Source organism: Astatotilapia calliptera, chromosome 15, assembly GCF_900246225.1.
Source record: "Astatotilapia calliptera chromosome 15, fAstCal1.2, whole genome shotgun sequence".
Lineage (NCBI taxonomy): Eukaryota > Metazoa > Chordata > Actinopteri > Cichliformes > Cichlidae > Astatotilapia > Astatotilapia calliptera.
The window spans coordinates 3,438,435-3,453,975 of NC_039316.1; the positions used below are offsets into that span (position 1 = coordinate 3,438,435).

The 15,541-nt window shown below is 44.4% G+C and overlaps 1 protein-coding gene across 1 annotated transcript; it reads right to left on the reverse strand.

The window, feature by feature from the left end:
• Window positions 1-1,302: 1,302 nt before the first annotated feature.
• naa30 (N-alpha-acetyltransferase 30, NatC catalytic subunit) lies at window positions 1,303-9,686 on the reverse strand. Its single transcript, XM_026142724.1, has 4 exons — window positions 8,140-9,686; window positions 7,335-7,458; window positions 7,070-7,125; window positions 1,303-5,291 (listed from the first exon to the last, which is right to left on the reverse strand). Exons 1-4 carry the CDS (start codon window positions 8,968-8,970, stop codon window positions 5,154-5,156), a joined length of 1,149 nt encoding a protein of 382 aa, XP_025998509.1. The 5' UTR covers window positions 8,971-9,686; the 3' UTR covers window positions 1,303-5,153.
• Window positions 9,687-15,541: the final 5,855 nt, after the last annotated feature.

The window sequence follows — 15,541 nt, forward strand, 5'->3', positions numbered from 1 at the left end:
TAAGGCCACACTGAACACCATGCCAAGACATGCCAGTATTTTTTGCTAATAGCTCTTTAGGAGTCACCTTGTTGGTCTAAAAATACGGTTTCATATCTGTCAAACTGGAAATGGAAACAAATCAAGTGACAGGCTGCTATTAACAAACTGCCTAAAGGTACAATTTAAATTGGTTCTTCACCAAGTTGTCTATTACACTGGTTAATCTCTTGAGTTAGGTGCCTTTTTTATTCTTGAATGATTCATAGGTCAGTATTACAAAATGAACATTCCTCTGAAAATGGTCAGGTAGAAGGACTGGACTGAAATTAAGTGAAAAAGCAGCCAATTTCATGCCAAAGAAAAGCCTGGAGAACTTTTGAAGTTACACCTCTAAAAAAATAAAGTCTGTCTGTATTTATTTCCAAGCAGCCAGACAAAGAAATGAAGCGCAGCTCAAGAGCTTTGCAAAGTACTAGAAGTCTCTACCATCTATATTATCTTCACACACACTTGACAGACATCATAGTAGTATTAAACTCTTTTCCAACTCTTCTTAACCTCCTAGGACCTGGCATCCACATATGTGGACATCACATTTTTGGTTATTTAGACCCAAATACTCAATTTTGCTCTACAAGGGCCTGATATCCACTTACGAGGACATTATACTGCTACTCTTCTGTCGAAATTTTAAACGAATATCCTCATTTGTGGCCCTCATTTTTCTTAGAAACAAAAATCAGGTAACCCCCCCCCCCCACAAAAAAAAAATCTGGTATTTCTTTGTTTTTACATTCATCGGGCCCCGATATGCCCAAATATCAAAGAGGAATTAAAGATGCATGCTGTGGAAGAGTTTGGGTCTTAGGAGGTTAAGGAAGTAAATAAGCATTTTCTCCCAAAATGTCAAACTATTCCCGATAGAACCTGTCACATTTGCTTGGTTTAAAGTGTGAAATTTGTGCAAATGCAAACGTTTTATTGAAAGGCATCTGTTCATATTAGTTACTGTGAGAAACACGTGCAAAATACCACCATCCTATAAAAGTATGTAGCATAATGCGATATGAACTCACTGCCACTTACAGCTCCATTTTTGTCCCTAAGTGCATGACTGAGCTTCAGTCGATACATACGCCGACTTGCTGCAGAGATTTCCCATAAATTAAGTGTTCCTATTGGCTGGAAGAGCACAAACACGAGACAAGAAAGCAGATTCATATTTCCGTGTGTGCTGATCTGCTGCTGACGTGAAGGGTTTTGTCGGACGCTCTCGAACCAGAATTTTACCTTGCTTGGATAAAATGAGCAGAAGTCAGGTTAAGTTTAAAATCTCGTTTTTGAAAGATAAATTCAAGAAACTTCTCTGCTGCAGTCCAGACAGAAAAGAGGCACAAAGCAGTTCTAGGTATTTGATGCACATTTGTTATCCCAATGTTAATAAAGTGTCTTTTGTTTGGGAAAAAAAAAAAACATTTTCTGTAACTTCATGAACCATCTGACATGCTTAATGAACAAATGCCTGTTTATACAATATAATACTGTTTTAGGGTATGTGTGATGTAAAATGGTAGACTCTTTTCCCCCCTCTTGATGTGGATGTGATCAAATAAACAGCTCTTTTTGATGTCTGATTGTGACTTCTTTTTTTTGACACACAGATACAGCCGCTTCAGACAGCAGACAAGACAACCCAGTTTTACAGCATTAAAAAAAAGAAAAGAAAAAAAAATCTAATAATTTATTTCTGTGTTCTTTTTCCACATTAAATAAAAGCTATTGGACATTTCCGGATCAAAAATAAATCAAGAGGGGACAGGAAGAGGAACAGAGAAAAACAGACATGCAAAGAAAAGAAAAACAAAACTTTTGCTCTCCTCTTTTCACACTTCGTAGATGGTAGAAAGGCTGCAGAAAGCCCCTGTGGACCAGCTGCTCGCTTGTGTGGTTTTGTGTCACACATCGACTGCCAAAACAAATGCTAATAATAATTATCTGATCAATGAACTTACATCAACTGAGAAATTAAGGGTTATAAATTTAGGATTTCAGTCACCCGAGGTCATGACAGCACAGTGGATGATCAGGATGAGGGGAGGGGGAAAAAAAACAACTGTTTCTGATGTCATTTCAGGGCAAAACTGAGTCTCTGAGAGAAAACTGGGTAATGGATGCAACGCCACAAGGCACAGCTCCAAACTGATTATTGATGACGAAGCCCTTCGGTCTGTGAGCGTGATCTGAACACAGCCACTGTGGCAGGCTGTAATGCCCATATATACCCTAATGGAACCGCGACAGTTTGGCATGACTGAGGCAAAGAGACCCAGTTCCTTCAAAACTGAAAACACCTCTGTTTGAATGAGGAAGATGGGTGGGACCTCCAGAGTAAACCACAAGTAGTTTGATAAAAATCTAAACAGTGTCTGATGAGCAGCAAAGGTAATAGTTGGCGTTCGGGGATCTATAGATTGTTTTTGTACTTTCACATCATCTCTGGATGGGGTTAAAGTAGCACAGAAATTAAAGATAAAAATCAAATCTGATAAATCAACACAATTCGCCCCAAACCCAACAGATGACCAAAAAACAAAAAAAAAAACATGCTTTCAATATATTCAACGTAAAGAACACTCGTATACAAATCTGAAAAAACAAAAGTTGTCCATTGTTCCAAATGCATACAGACACAAACTTACATAGACAGACCATTATGTGGGTGGCGACTCTGTAAACATCTACTCTCCCTTCCAGTCCTCGGCTCCTGGGGGTGTACCAGCTCAGCTCAGTGGTTGAAAAAGGGGGAATAAACCCTAATACATTAAAACTCCCTGTGAATGTTTGCTGAAAGCATGTGTCTGTTCTGGTGCAGCAGATTTTAAAAGAAAGAAAGAATTGAAATAGTGCCACATGGCAGCCCGCTGTGGTGCTTTCTACTTTCAATATTGTGGAGAAAAAGCACACAGATGCCCAATTGCATAATTTGTTCTTGCATTTGCAACCTGTGAAAAAAAGAGGTTTTTTCGCCCATCAACAACCACTGCAATCCGTCTTTCTGCCTTCGCTACAACACCAAGCACTAACCCTACTCCTGAAAAATAAAGGTCCACTTTTTTTTGTTCCTTCCTGTATCTAACAAGGAGTTCTTGTTGTCCTTATAAGGCCAGAACAAAATGGCAGCACCTTTTAGAGGCTCGATTTTCCTGTACGGGGCAGGGACAGGGTGGGGTGGGGGACTCTGAAAGTAGAGATGTAAAGGTCTAACAGAACATGATCCATACCATTGTCAAAAACAGCAGGAGACACACATTCATACTCACGCATACACACTGCAGCAAATTTCCAAAGAAGTGCATCTGACCTTTGTTCAAGCGAGCTTTCTTTGCCGCTTTAGTGTGTCGTCGGACTGCCCGGGCACATCCGTTCGCAGGAAAGGAGATCTTAGAATGTTATAGCGAGGTTGGCGGTGCGTCGGGTTAACGCGCCCGGGAAGTGCATTGTGGACTCGGCCGCTTGAGAGCGGCATGAGGTTATACAGGTGTCAAGTAGACAAATGGAAACAAAGTTAAAGTGAACAAAAGAATAAAATATAATCTGGTAAGAATACTTCTCAATTTTTCGCTTTTTTTTTTTTTTTTTTTTTTTTTTAATTTAAATTGCACGCACACAGCACACTCATCCAGGAATCCAGCATACGTAACACTTTGTCTCGGATCTCGCGCTTTGGTGGACCGGAAGCGGCTGCAGAGGTTTGCCCACTCAGCGGGCAGATCGCTGTGGCCGCGGCTGTCGGCGCTGATAGGTTTGAGTGGCACTCACGACGAGGAGATTCAGGCTAATATTGCAAATTAGTAGGAGAGGAGAGGTCGGACCACACCATCATTGGTGAGGAGTCTCTTTTAAACATGCTGTATTCTCCTTTTTGTTTTGAGAGGGGGGGGATTTTCCAGTAGCTGTCAGTGCATTTGGGGAGAAAAAATAAGTTATGATCTGCAAAAAAACAAGCAAACAGAAAAAAAACTCCTCACCCACGTCCTGTCTAGGTTTGACGATGAAGACACCGAAGCTTAAAACGGTCCACGAGTCGGGCAAAGCTTGAGGTGCTAATGGAGTGATTTGTTTCAATCAGCTGCTCTGCGCCAACATGCGTACACAAACACAGGATGGGCTTCTTGGAGAGGGAGTTGGGGATTGGCCTCAGTCTGAGTTAGTCGACAAGCTCTTATTCCCGCACTCACATTGAAACAAAAAGCATGCATATCTTTACAGGCTTCAGTCCTGGGGGCTGAGGCAGGTGATGGAAGCAGCGGCAGCAGCAGCAGCAACGGGGGAGGGGGTGCTGCACCTGCTGGACAGGATGGGGAGACAAAAACATACCAAGCACGCGCAGTCATACAAACGTGTTCTTCACTCGCTCACAGTGAAACCAACGGCAAATGACAAAAACAAAAAACAAAAGCCACTTGCTTTCTGAAAAACACCAGGCGGTACAAACACACAAACTATAGCTTTTTCCGTCCCCCTGCCCAACATATAAGGTTAAAAAAGAGAAAACAAAACAAAAATGAACTCCACAAATATCTTCCCAGTCTGTGTTTACCGCTCCACTTCCTTGTTTCATGTGGTGATGATTTTTTTTTTTTTAAAGTTTTTTCCTTGTGTTTTTTAAAAGTCTGCTTTGTCCCAGGTTCTGCAGGATTTTGGTGTGGTGCCTTGTCCTTTTTGTTTTGTTATTTTTTTGTAGGGGGTGGAGTCTGGATGCACATCCTCACTTGAGCTGCCTCACACCTGGTCGAACAGGCGCCCCCGAGCTTCCAAGGTTGCAATGTCCCCCATTCAATGAGGTCACCCTCACTCGCCCCGCCCTTGTCACAGAAGGCAGCGGGAGACCCCCCCGTCGTGTAACACCTGGTGGGATTTCAGTCCATTTCTGCCTAAACGCTTGTTCAGAGGTCAAGGATAAAAGGAGGGTGTGTCTGCTTGTTTTATGCATACTTATGTGCATACTCCTTGGACACAGGTATATGTGTAAGTGTGTGTGTGTGTAGGTGTCTGTATGTGTGACTATAAGAGTGAAATGACCAGGGCAGAGCTGAGGCCGTCAAGCTGATAAGTGTTCGAGGTGAACAGCACCTGCTGTCCCGTCCTCCTCCCATCCCTTCTGTTTTCTGCTAGCGGAGCCACAGTTTGAGCCGCAGCGCGTCCACTCCGTTCAGGTAGTATCTGAAGAGCCGCTTGTCTCTGACAAAACCCAAGTTTTCGTAGAGCTTCAGGGCTGATTTGTTGGTGATCTCAGTCTCCAAAACAACCTGGGAACACACAAATGAGTGCGTGAGTGAGCTGACTGAATTTTGGAGCCTGTACTCGTTATTTGGTCGTTCGTGATTGTTTGGACTTGAACTCTTTACCTGAAGAATAAAAAAAAAAAAGTTAACAATACTGAAAATGAACTCGTTTGCCATCATGGGATCAACATAAAATTTCCTCTCTTTTTCACCATACACTGCCTTTACTTGGCCCCATTTTTCAGCCATTTGAGACTGATTTTCTGTTAAACAAACCTCACTCCCTTGCTCCTAACCTGCTAGCTCCAGGCCTTTTCTAGACAGGAGGGCTGTTCAGTCACCACTGTGGTGGTCCTCAATATTAGCCACTCTAACCAGAACAGATGAAAAGCTGGTACATCTGCTACTAATTTGAGAAACAGCCCAGTCCAAGACAGTGGAGGTCCAGCAAATCCACAGGATAAGACTCCTATAAACATTGCAAAGAGCATTTTTCTCCCATATTGGCTTCTCTTTATTGGGCCCCTGTCAAATCCAGAATTAAATTTCAAATCCATCTCCTCACATACAAGGTCTTGAAAAATCAGGCCCCATCTTATCTTAAAGACTCTCAATAGAGCACTTCACTTCGCTCTCAGGCTTACTTGTGGTTCCTAGGATATTTAAAAGTAGAATGGGAGGCAGAGCCTTCAGCTCTCAGCCCCTCTTCTGTGAAACCAGCTCCCAATTTGGATTCAGGAGACAGTCTCTACTTTTAAGTTTAACATTTCCTTCTTAATAAAGCATATATAGTTAGGGTTTCTTCCTGTTAAAGGGGAGTTTTTCTTTCCCACTGTCACCAAGTGCTTGCTCATAAGAGGCTGTTGGAGTATTTTCTGCATTATCACGGGGTCTCTGAGGTGACTCTTGCTGTGATTTAACGTTATACAAATGAAATGAAATTAACAGCTGAAATATTTTCAGGGGACAGCAAACACTTTAGACATCAATATGCACTTGTACAGTATATAGTGACAGCATTTCCTCACCTTAGAAACCTTCAACTGCAACTGTGACCAATAAATACTCAAACTCTAAACCTACCTTACTTGTGTGTTATATCTTGGTAGCTAACAAGCTGTAGGTGCAATATTTAAGTTGCTATTGCAAATCACTGCTTTTATAAGAGAAGATATTTGGATAGAAAGCACGAGCACAGGACACTAAAGACCCACCCACACATTTGCTTGTTCTTTTTCTTTTTTTAAATAAGTAAAAACATATCCTATAAAAACATGTACCGTTTGTGTGTACACATTCAAAGCACTGGATATTGCTGGGTTGTATCAGAGTGTCAGCTCTTTGGTCTCAACCAGCAAAGAGACTGAAGAAATCGTAACGCTGTATCACATGTTTCATCTTCTAGAGGAATTCAAAGTCTGCAAAGGAAGCAGCGTGCATGTTTGCCGTTTTCAGGGAGAGGCAGAGCATATGAAATAGTTTATGGTAGAGGATCAAGGTTACCAGCTAGTTTAGATAAGTGAAGGACAGCCCAGGAGAACTGGACCTTGAAATAAAAACGGCTTTAAACAGCTATAAATGTTCTCTCTTTCGGTTTGTGTTCCTTTCAGAAAACCTACAACTTAGAATGGAATGCCAACAGTGTAACATGTGCTTATACTATTGATTTTATGTAGGATGCATATTTTCACAGTATGACTGAATATGCTGGCACTCTGGCTTGAATAACGGCTCTTATGTAATGTGTGCAAATGTGTTAAAGTTTGGTTCATAAACAGCGCCACTGGGTCTAGCTCGCTTACCTCGTCGCAGTCGCCCTCCACCATGGCATAGATGGCCTTTTTCACCAGATTAGTACCTGAAACAAAACAGTGGACTCTAAGTAAGAAGCTAAACCCATGTATGGCCTCCATCTCCAATATATTAAAGTATAATGTTACTCATCACTCTGAGTGCAGAGTCTATCTAAACGGTGCATTTGCATAAAGAGATTTGGTTGCCCGGGACAGCAGAGAAGACGGTGAAGGGAGAGACTGAATATTCTGAAGAGGAGCGCCGAGATCTCACCGATGCTTTTCCTTCTGTGTTTCGAATCCACGGCCAGCATGGCAATGTAGCCTCGACGAAACATCTTCTTATGCATGTCAAGCTTACATACAATGGCTCCGACACACTCCTGCTCCACCATGGCCTGCGAGAAATGCACACAGCAAAAAATACACGCTCAGTGGTTACGAGTGTCCACTGGGGTGGCCACTGACAGCCTAGCAACCGTTCCTCTGAAGTTCCTGTCATCCTGCCAGTTCAGCTGGCTCCACGTGCTGACCTCTGACCTTTTTATCTTTTTTTTTTAAATAGCACTTCCTCTTCTGTCACATGTGGTGATCCAGCCAAAACTGGAAATGGGATGTTTTGGACCTTGATGGCCACAGAATGAAAAGAAGGCAGGCCAGTGTTTTCAAAGCAGAAAATGCTACCATGACACAGCACATGCAGAAGGAAACCTAAGGCACATTACTCTCTGCTAATACTGACGATTAGGATTTTATAATTTCTTTATGCTACAAATCTGTACATATGAGTGGGCTGGCACATTTCTTGATTCATTAATAACCTAAAAAACTGAATCAATGTTGGATCTGTAGCAGCAGAAGACAGGTTGTTTACTGCCTGCCAGCAGTAAAATGGAAACAAAGCTTATGAGCTGAAATGTTATTGACATGTGTGTGCTTTAGCTTCAGTGGAGGTCAGCTGTGACAGGCTTGGATGTGAAAAACAAAGCTGTCACACCCAACTCCTATAATGCTCCTGCAACTCAGAGTAACCAGTCAGACTTCATAACTGTGAGCGGTGCGTTCAATCTACTACTTACCAGAAAGCAGAGCTGCGGCCAGTTGTGGATGAAGTACCTGTACGTGTAAATTGAATAAGGTTCAGATAAGTCCTTGGTGATCAGTCTCATGATCCACGGCATCTGAAGTTCAGACTCGTAGCGGACATAGCGGATGCCGTGGTTATCCCCGGGGGAATCGCTCAAGTCGAGCCGGGCGAGCTCCTCGGCCGGCGGCTGCTGCAGGTCAGCCTGGCTCTCCTCACCGCCGGGCCCAGCAGCGTCCGGCTGCTCGTCACTCGAAGGTCTAGAGGGCGGCGTGTGGTCCAACTCTTTTCCCGCTTCGCAGGCCGCCTCAGCTGTAGTGAAACCCGGCATCCCGTTCACGCTATTGTTACCATGAGGAGAGTGACTGCCGTTTTTGGAACAGGGGCTGTGGCCTTCGTGTTGGCAGTGCTCACTATTGTTCCTAGCGGCAGGAGCCTCCTCGTTGCTGCCAATGCTGTTGTCACAGTTGTCTACGGACGATCTGGGATTGTCAGGCCGGTTTCCTACGTGCTGGTGACTGTCAGGGTCCTCTGAGGGGCTTGCCAAGCCGTTCAACTGTTGCTGCTCTCGGGCTTGCATTTTGAGGTGAAGCGCCGCCGGGCTAGCTCGCGCTAGCATGTTTTTCTGCTTCTTCTTGACCGACCTTTTGACTTCGTTTACCGACTGAGACTTCGTCCCTGTACCGGCAGGCACACACTGCTCCCCGTGGCACGCCGGCACGCCGTCTTCCACCGCCGGTTCCGCGCTCCCAGCCGCGGGGAAAAGAGGAATTTCAGCCGGGGATGCAGGCAGTGCGCTACTAGGCCCAGGCGGCACTGTGGCCATCCCACTGCATTAAGGTGGTGATTGACACTTGGAAAACGTTGAACACAATTTCATCCACAAGGCGAAGGCATATACAACCAATGTACGAGCTAGTTCATCGAATATTGCATAAATCCAGGGTTTTCTGGGGCGATAACGTTTCCGCTGGCGATGGTTGTCGCTGCTTTCTCCTCGATTTCCCTGCTGCCGCAAAGTGCCGTCGCAGCAAACGCCATTGCAACGGCATTCATACACGTTTTACGACAGTAGTGTAAAGCATGGCTGTTGTACGGTTTTTCCCCACTTCCATTGCCCCCTGCCCCCCGAGCCTCTTTTTGGTCATCCTTGTGAAACTTTTTATATTGTTTGTCAAATTTATCTAACCAGTCAATATTGATATTTACCTCCTTCTGTTCGCCTTTATGTTCTGTCTGCTTTAAATAATACATATCGTTAGCTTCATAGCATAAGTGCCTAAGTCATTGACTTAGTCAAATGACTTAGGCAATTATGCTATGAAGCTAACGATATGTTTGTGTCGTACCCTGCATTGCCACACTGTACTCACAACATTGTGGTAATGCAGACCTCTTCAACACTGGATAAGTCAAAGGTGACTGAAGACGTCCTTTTGCTGCCCCGTTAAACCCAAGAACATATCATTCCTTACCAGCAGAGGGCGCCAAACCGAAGCTTTAGCATATGGAATAGTTTTGTAAGCGCAACAACAGCAACACTGCATTTTCTCCACAAGATGTCGCTATTCGACCAGTTTGTCGCTTCATCCTGCAAAGATGGTGCAAGTTTGTGCGTGTATGTCCAGTAGTATCCAATCATGGCCTACTGTCCTTTCCAGAAGCATACTGTAGGCTGCTGTTAATTCATCATTCCCAGGATGCTGTGAAGCAGGAAAACCACAACTCTGCAGCGGTTCATATTACACTCAACATGATAATAATACAAAATAATTTGTTTTCTGTTTATATTTACATTTAACCATTTCCCTTAGTCTACTAAGGAACATATTCATATTCTTCTTTCACTTTTATTACGTTTATTTCCTTTTAAGGTTTCATTTTTCCTTAACCTTTATTAGACACAAAAGTACAGAGAGCTGACAGAGAAGCATGGAAAGAGTGGAGGGAATGACATGCAGGAAATGGTCTGGGGCAAGCCTCAGTAGCAGCCTTTGGCATACGGATCACCTGCTCAACCACAAAACCTATATACATTTGTCTTTGTAATCAAAATAGTCTAGGCTCACATTAGAGGAATAATCTCCAGATAAAATTTGCCAGGTGCACAAGTCATGAGTTTGAGTATTGGAACAGAGTTTGTGATATCATGTGCCAAGAAACCCCCCCAGAAAATAACAACCAAAAACAAAAATTTTACAGGAGGCAGCAGCCTGCCTGTGGAGAGCGAGAGGAGAGAGATTGTGTGCCAGCATAGGAAGGAGAAGACAACAACGCAGAAGACTGCACAGGGGTCCTTCCCCTGTTACACTGTGAGGGTGAACACAAAGTGTGAGGTCACTGAAACTCAAATGTAGCGACAGGAAGTCAAGTGATTCTGAAAAATGTTGTTACTGTACTATTCTGTTGCACACAATGGGCCATGTTTTATTACCACAGTACCTGTTTCTGAGTATCGATGCTCCTCATGCCCTGGTAACTGTGTTACACATCTTTGTGTCACCACGTGCTTTTCCCCTCACAAAACACACACATTTAGGTAAGCCTGAAATCAGCATGACATTACAGAGTATTAACTTTGATATTTTTAAAATAGCAGTACAGTGCTCTAATTATTCAGTGTCAGCAGGAATTCATAGGACAAGAACTTCAGGAAACGAGAAGATAAATTATGCATTTCTAGTATCCACACAGATTCTGACCAAATATTTATATATGTTGACTCCCCTTATCTGTAAGGTTGTTTTTGGTGGTGATGACTTATTTATTTGAATCAAAGGTTTTGGGTGAGTTCATTCTAAGAGCTGTAAAAACTGTAATGCTTAGCTCTTGTCAAAGACATAAAGCTTATCCTTTTCACAAGGTGTTCTTTAACAAGATAAATGAGATGTGTCTTTTAATCTCAAAACAGACAAAATGGGTGAAATCAACCATCAGTGTATGTGTTACATCTTCATCCTTTGGCTGCTACTTTTTAGGGGTCGCCACAGCAGATCATCTTCCTCCAACTCACCATATCCCTACCACACTCCTCTGTAACACCAACCCTCTGCATGTCTTCCTTCACTACATCCATGAGCCTCCTCTGTGGTCTTCCTCTTTTCCTTCTGCCTGGCAGCTCCATCTTCAGCATCATATTTGTCTTGCCTGCCAGCACGAAAGTTTGCTTTCTTTTCCTTAACCCTGGAGAACCCATGGGGTCAGAGCCGACCCCAATGGTTTTCTAGGGAAACCATGGGGTCAAATTTGACCCCATGGTTTCTCCAGGGTTAAAGTCCTGCTTTTTCTGTAATCGATGGTCAACATTTTGGATGTTTCTTCTTGCTCTACGTCTCTTCCTTACCTCAGGGTAGACCTTGACAGATACTCCAGCTTTTTCTCAGTTTTTCTGGCAGATTTCTTGCAACATTTATACTCATCTTAAGTGGAGGGAATTTCAAATGAATTCAAATCTGCAGCAAAAACACTGTGACCTGCCGTACCTTTCCAAAAACCCTTTAAATCACGCATCAAAATTCAGCTTCTGTGTTGATGACTAAATAGTTTCCACAAGACACATATAGGTGTCTTTCCTCTGCATCCATATATCCTTACTCTTGTTCCTCTCAACTTCCATAAATATGTTTTCCAAAATTAAAATTATTGGCTTGCACCTGTGGCCACAGAACACAATTTAAACTATACTGCACATTTTGTTCACAAAGACGTGCCCGACTAATATTTGCTCAAACTGTGGACAGTTTTACCAAAACGAGGCAAGGATTTGAAAATCGTCTAGCAGTATCGCTCTGTAGCGCCCTCCAGCTGTAGCTCCAGGTACTCTGAAGTGGATCGCTTTCTCACAAAGACACAGTTGAGTCCAGTCGGCCTGCCACAACCAGACCATGACACAAAAGGTCTAAGTGGGAGCGCTAGATGCTAGAGAGCCTGACTTTGCTCTTTCATGCTAACACGGATTGATCTTTCAGTCGTTGTCCGTCCTACACAGCTGCCATGAACATACGCGAGTTTTGAAAGGGAGTCATATTTTACGTATAAATATACATTACAGAGAAAGAGGCCGAGATAGGAGGGAGAGAGAGAGACGTCTCTTTTAAAGCTAAGCCTTGGGGCTGAGAACTCTCTGAAGAGCTGGAATCAGACATGCACAATCAGTTCCCCTCTTCAAATCTCCTTTGCAGGCCTATCTACTTGAACAGGCTTCTCTTAATTACTTTCTCTATCACTTAGGCGAGCCGTGGCTGGGACGAGGAGCAGCAGCGTCTCTGCCAGAGACATTTGGCTGGTTTGAACCCATATTTTTATAGGCCTATCTTCTTTCTCACAAGCCTGTCCCACACCTTCTCCCCGCACCACCACCACAACCGCCGCAGCCACCGCCACCTTTCTTCCCTCCTTGCCTTGCTTTCATTGCACGCTGCTCTTGTCTTTCCGTGGCTCTCCCCTATTCCAAATATCTCCAGGGTGTCAGTTGCGTCATGTGACTGGTGCGCTTGTGATTACAGCAGTTGGCAGACGTGCTAATCTATGAGGAAGAACCCAAAATATCTGGAGAAAAAAATGACAGCATGTAAAAGAAGCATAAGGTCAGTATGGAGATCAGCGTAGAGCGAGAACACGGTAAAGACAACTCAGGGTTGACACTGAAACCCGAATTCCCTCCTCTTTCAAATCTCTCCGCCTGTCTTCCTGTCTGTCTGAACCGCTCTCAGGGGCTTGAGGCCAAACTTTGGACCCCCTCCTCTCTTCCTCTCTCATGCTCCTGCCTGTCACATTGGCTTGCTCCCCTCACTCTGCTCACTTCCCTGTGTCCTCCTTCTTCTTCTTCTCCTCCTTCTTCGATTTTTTTTCCCTTCTCTTTTTGTCTGGCGTCTGGTCCACTAGAGCTGTATTTAATTAGTTTCTGTTGGGTTAATTAGGGGCTAAAGTTAGGGGGTCGGACCAGAACAAAAGCGGGTCAGGCTGGACGGATGCAGGTGCTCAGGAGTGGTTGCCAGATTCCACCGTTCAGATTAAGATGGCCTTGAATTGTCTGGAGTATTGGAGAGCAGGCGAGCCACTAGTAAATCGCAAGGAGGGGAGGTTTTCCACCTCACACGGGACGGTGGGCTCCATATGTACCCACGGCAGCATCACCGTTCTTGTTTATATGAATTTCAGCATCATTTCTACGCGTGTGCCACGCCGGCATTCATCACAGAGTTGGTCCAATGTATGGCGCGTGCAAATGATGTCCTCGCCAGTCTGTTGTATGTTCTCATTCATATCACTGCCCGCCACCATGTGCCCCCCACCCCCAACCCTTTTTTCCCCCAGCAGTGCCAGCTATACCCTGCTCCTTTGGCTTGCGTGGAATTAGAAGAAAAATATGTGAGGAGGACATCAAATGACCAAACCAAGCAAGTGAAGCATACATAAAATGGGCAGCAGCAGCCTTTGAAGTGTACATCAGTGGCCCGAGTGAAGTGATCACATAAATTAAACGCATAAAGACAGCAGTGTGGATGTGAGTATAGACTGCTGCGCTTTCATCTCACCTGTTTACTAACTGTTCTTTTTGGCACACTGTTTGAAACTCACACATGCTGTATGCAACTCATACATTGCAAAAGTAAAAGAAAGACACCATTCGACTTTTTTGAAAGGGAAGGAGAGGAGAAACGAGAGGAGAGGGATCTCTGGCATGGCTGGAGCCCCCTCAGTGTGTGAGGGTCCTGGGGCCCTTTAGACAGGCGCCAGCCCAGCAGGGAAGCAGAGACAATCACGCAGCACCAGATTCAATGCACAGAGATTGAGGGATGGGAGAGAGATGAGGAGTCACAGAGGGGTAGATTGAAGGGGGAGCGGGACAAAGAGGACAGCTGAGAAAGGTGGAGGACACGACAAGGAGATGAGTGGGAAGAGTCCAGGTAGAAATCGAAGGAGCGCAGAGCAAACAAGCTAAAAAGAATTGGATGGAGAGGGGGAGAATGACAGCGCAGATCAAGAGGAGAAGTAAAAGGAAGAAAGAGCGAGCCTGACAGAGATAGCATATATTCCCTCTGTAACAGTCTTTATCACCAGCCCAGATCGTGGCGTATGAACAGTGATCCAAGTCAACCATCTGCTGAGGCTAGATAAGCCTGGGAGAGCTGGGTATTGAGCTGTCACTCAGGGAGGAGTGCAGAAAAGGAAAGAAAGGAGGGGAGAGAGAGAAACAGAAGAGAAATAAAGACGGGACAGGAGAGAGATGGAGAAGAAGGAGGGAGGGAGGGAGGTGTCTGCGCAAGGTAGGAAAAATGAAAGGAGAAGATTTGTGCGGAGTGGAGAGCACCCGTCTTGTTAGAGAAAGACTTAACGTCAACTAGATGTCCAGCCCCGTCCCGTCTGATCTCGAATAATCCTTCAGTTAATAAGAGGAACAATAAAAGTGTTTTCTTTCTCGCCAGCCTACACGTCCCACACGCACACATATATCACACTGTGAGACGCATCGACTCACATCACTCCTCATCACGCTAATGATGACAGGATGTTTGTTTGTTTTCTGTCACTGGCAGCATGTGCATATTCACATTTGTCACGTTGTAAAGTTCTAATCACGAAGCAGGGCTTCTTGCCATTTCAAACAAATCTGCAATTCGCTTATATTAATGTGCAAAAATGCGTGGGGGGAGCTGTGTCCCCGTGAACATCACCTCCATTGGTCGGGAAGATCCCAACACTGGTTTAAAAAATTAATTCTGTCCTCATTTACCTGATGTTTGTTTGATTTCCTTCAAGTGAATCAATCCCAGTTTTATATGCATGGATCTGTGCATTTATAGTGTGATACCCTGGTAGATATAGGGGGGTGAATTAAGGCCAGGAGGGGGGTCAGGCCCGGGAGTGGGGGTTAGGAGGGGATTAGCTGAGGCCGGTTGGATCATTTTACAGCCGGAGGACCCCCCCTTCACCCTCTGCAGTCTCCTGGACAATAAGGATTAAACTCCTCTTGTTCCTCAACTCTGGAAAACGGCAGGGCGACAAAGACACTATTCCTCCTGGGTCCCCTGGCTGTGGCTGGGAGCTAAGGAAAGGAGAGGAGGGTGGGAGGGAAGAAGTGATGGAGTGAAGGGAAGGAGGAAGGGAGGGAGGAAGAGGCAGGGGGTCCGTCATAAAATTAATCCCTTCACAATTTCCTCTGGGTGCAAAGTGAGATATGAGGCAGACATGTCTAATGAAATGCTACAGTCATCTAAGGACACAGTGATAAAAGCATATATTAAACTAATGGAGCCCGTCATTAGTGGCTCTATTAAGCGGATCGAGATAGTGCGCTCTCTTTTGGTGATCTGCGTGGAAGATTAATCAATTCTAAGAAAAGCCCACCTTCTCACAGTTTCCTATTTTAATGCTCTTGGCATTTATGTGGCAAT